The 3,459-nt window shown below is 53.1% G+C and overlaps 1 protein-coding gene across 1 annotated transcript in view; it reads right to left on the bottom strand.

The window, feature by feature from the left end:
* The window catches only part of PSMD13 (proteasome (prosome, macropain) 26S subunit, non-ATPase, 13), a gene marked incomplete at its 5' end in the record, with an annotated part of 7,605 nt that extends 4,948 nt beyond the window's left edge, over nt 1-2,657 (bottom strand). The window contains 5 exons of the mRNA XM_009084224.1: nt 693-779; nt 1,404-1,447; nt 1,737-1,792; nt 1,867-1,901; nt 2,579-2,657. Of these exons, the coding sequence (XP_009082472.1) occupies nt 693-779; nt 1,404-1,447; nt 1,737-1,792; nt 1,867-1,901; nt 2,579-2,657 (301 nt within the window). The remainder of the gene's footprint in view (nt 1-692; nt 780-1,403; nt 1,448-1,736; nt 1,793-1,866; nt 1,902-2,578) is intronic.
* Between the last annotated feature and the right edge of the window lie 802 nt (nt 2,658-3,459).

Below are 3,459 nucleotides of genomic sequence, written 5' to 3'. Positions count from 1 at the left end.
CCCAGTGCAGAGGTGACAGACAGCCCAGGGCAGCTGTGGCCACAGCCAAAGCCAGCACCACGGTATTTATGTATATACTTATATATTTATTCAAAGATAAAGCAGCATTCTCCCTTCACATGGTAATCGGGGGAAAAAACACCCCCCAGCCAGCCCTGCAGCTATAAGTATAGATAATAATGGCTTTAAACTGAAGGAAAAAGGTTTAGGTGGAATATTAGGAAGAAATCCTTTCCTGTGAGAGTGGTGAGGCACTGGCACAGAGAAGCTGTGGCTGTCCCTTCCCTGTTAGTGTTCCAGGTCAGGTTGGAAAGGGCTTGGAGCAACCTGGGCTAGTGGAAAGTGTCCCTGGGTGGAACTGGATGATCTTCAAATCCCTTTCCACCCAAACCATTCCAGGATTCCATGAAACACATCACTCTGCACCTGCTCTAGGAGCTGCCCTGCCTAAAAACCTCATTTTATGTTTAGAAGGTGGTTCTAAAACCAGCCCAAGATGAAAGCCCATGTGCTGCCCTCACGCAGCACCACACCAGGGCACTGCACACAGTTCCCATGTCCTGGGGAGCTGACAAGACCCTCCAAGCTTGGAGCTGGAATAATCAAGGCATCTTTCCCTGTTCTCCTGTGCTGCAGCGATGCTGAGGGGTGTCACAGCACCCCAAACCCTCCCAGCCCAGGCCACCCCTCACCTTGGTGACCTGCAGATCCCCAATGTTCAGCTTGAGGGCCCCAATGGCTGTTTTGCAGAGGATCACGGCCTCGTCACTGCTCTTCACCTGCAGGGACACAGGGACCTGTCACACAGTGTCACCAGCAGCCAGGTGTGCTCTGGATCCTGAGACAGGGCTGGATGCACTTCACTTATCACATTCCTCCTGGGAACTCCCCTCAGAGCTGTTCCCTGAGGGAAGAGGCAGGTGTTCTCCAGCACAGGTGTCGCACACACACACCTTTGTCAGAAGCAGTGTAAGCACACTGTGAGGGTCCTGAGGCCAAAGCCTCCACCATATTATTTATGTACATGTTTTTATATACATTTATTTTAAAATAAAGCAGCATTCTCCCTTCACATGGCAATGAAGGGAAAAACCCACCCCCAAGCCAGCTCTGCTGAGAGGAAAAGGGTTAGATTAGATTTTGGGAAGAAATCCTTCCCTGTGAGAGTGCTGAGGCACTGGCACAGGTTGCTCAGAGAAGCTGTGGCTGCTCCATCCCTGGAAGTGCTCATTCCAGGTTGGACAGGGCTTGGAGCAACCTGGGCTGGTGGGAGGTGCCCCTACCCAGGGCAGGGGGTTGGGACTAGATGATCTCTAAGGTCCATTCCAACCCCTTACCAGTCTATAATTCGATGAAAATGATTCCTGCAGGTGAAGTGCCACACAGAATAACCTCAAACATACCTTTTCCCGAGTCTTTTCCAGAAAAGTCAGGGCCACATTGGGATCTGGAGGAGAGGGGGAAAAAACCAGATTAGCAAAGCAGAGGTACCAGAAACTCCCATGGAGCTAAACCTCACATACAAATACATCTTTTCCTGCAGCAGGTGCTGCCAGGCAGGATGAGTTTTGCTCGTCAGTCACTTCTCTAGGGAAGCTGTGATCTTCCTACTCTATATTTAACTCCTTAAGTCAGTGCTTTCCCTTCTCAAGGCACCAGACAGACAACCACATCAAGGATTTACCTGTCTCTGGTCACATTCCATAGGGATCAGGTGCTAAAAACTGGACACTCACCTGTCATCTGCCTCACCACGTGCAGGATGATCTCCACCAGGGACAGGGGGTTCACCCTGCAAGGAGCAGCTCAGAGTCAGCACAGGCTCAGACACTACAGGTACCCCCAAGGCCCCAGGAACACACTCACCTGTGCTCAAACTCACTGATGAAGTTCTCATAGAGCTGTGGGGACAGGGACAGGGACAGTCAGGGCAGAGAATATCCCAATCCTGCTACAACAGGTGCTTCTCACTCTATTTCCACTCTATTCCAGCTCATTTGAACATCCCTGGAAGTGTTCCAGGCCAGGCTGCAGCAACCTGGGCTAGTGGAAGGTGTCCTTGCCCATGGCATGGGGTGGGACTGGATGAGCTTTAAGGTCCCTCCCAACCCAAACCATTCCAGAATTCTGATTTTTCCAACAAATTGTACATCCAAAACAGAAATTCCTGCGCTGTCCAGAACACAGAAGCCCAAAACTGTTCATTTCAGAGAAAATTATCCCCACGGCCTCCTTCCAGCTGCGAGGAGGGGCCCAAGTGAAACATCTCTGAATACCCAGCACTCCATCCTGCATTTGGAACCCCTTGTTACAAAAGGGAATGAAAAATAATCCATCTGCACCTCCCAAAAATCTTAAGTAAATCAAAGTGAAAAATGACTTTGAAGGTTATAAATTGAGACATTTAATTTTAGCAGATTGTTCACACCTTCAGGCTCACATGGGGCAAATACCCTGGGAGCTGAGTCCACCTGTTTGGTAATTCTCCAGGAGAATTAGGGAAGGGAGAAACCTCAGGCTGAGTTTTCCCTGGCACACAAACCCCATCCCTGTGTCATGGGAAGATCCAACAGCTCACCTTGATAAGCCCATCTCCCTGGGCAAAGCAGGGGTCCTGCACAAAGTCTAAGACTTGCAGAGTCAGCTGGTGCCACAGCCTGGGGACACAAAACACCCCCCTGTGAGACCACACTGCACCACAGTCCCACTGTGTCACCTGAGCCCAGCCACCCCCTGCACACTTGTGTGTCCCATCAAGCCCCCCAGAGTCACCTGGGCATGGACATCCCTATGTCACCTGAGCCCAGACACCTCCTGCACTCCTCTGTCACCTGAGCACTACCACCTCCTACATCTCTGAGTCACCCGGCCACAGCCCCCCTGCACATCTCTGTGTCACCTGGGCACAGCCCCTCCTGCACACCTGTGTGTCCTCCAACAAACTCCTGTGTCACCTATGTCACCTGTGCTCAGCCACCTCCTGCACCCTCTGTCACCATAAAACTTCCACCCCCTGCACACTTGTGTGTCACCTGCTGATCCCTCCCTGTGTCACCTGGGCATGGGCTTCCATGTGTCACCTGGGCACAGCCCCCCATGCACCTACAACCCAATGTCACCTGGGCACAACTCCCTCCATGCAACGTGTGTCACCTGGGCATAGCCTCCCATGCCCACCTGTGTGTCACCTGTTGAGCCCCCGGTGCCACCTGGGCAAAGCAACCTCTATGTCACCTGTGTCACCTGGGCACAGCCCCCTGCACATCTCCGTGTCACCTGAGCACAGCCCCCACGTGTCCCCTGTGCACAGCCCCTCCCGCACCCCTGTGTGTCCCCCCCTGCCCCCGCAGCCGCGGGGCCTGACGAGCGAGGAGCGAACCGGCAGTGCTGCGCACCCCAGGCACAGAGTCACCCCATGGGGATCCCCTGCACGGCCGCGCTTGAAACCTCGTGGGTACA

This window comes from Acanthisitta chloris, unplaced genomic scaffold (genome assembly GCF_000695815.1).
Source record: "Acanthisitta chloris isolate BGI_N310 unplaced genomic scaffold, ASM69581v1 scaffold1781, whole genome shotgun sequence".
Lineage (NCBI taxonomy): Eukaryota > Metazoa > Chordata > Aves > Passeriformes > Acanthisittidae > Acanthisitta > Acanthisitta chloris.
This window is presented reverse-complemented; position numbering and strand designations above follow the sequence as displayed.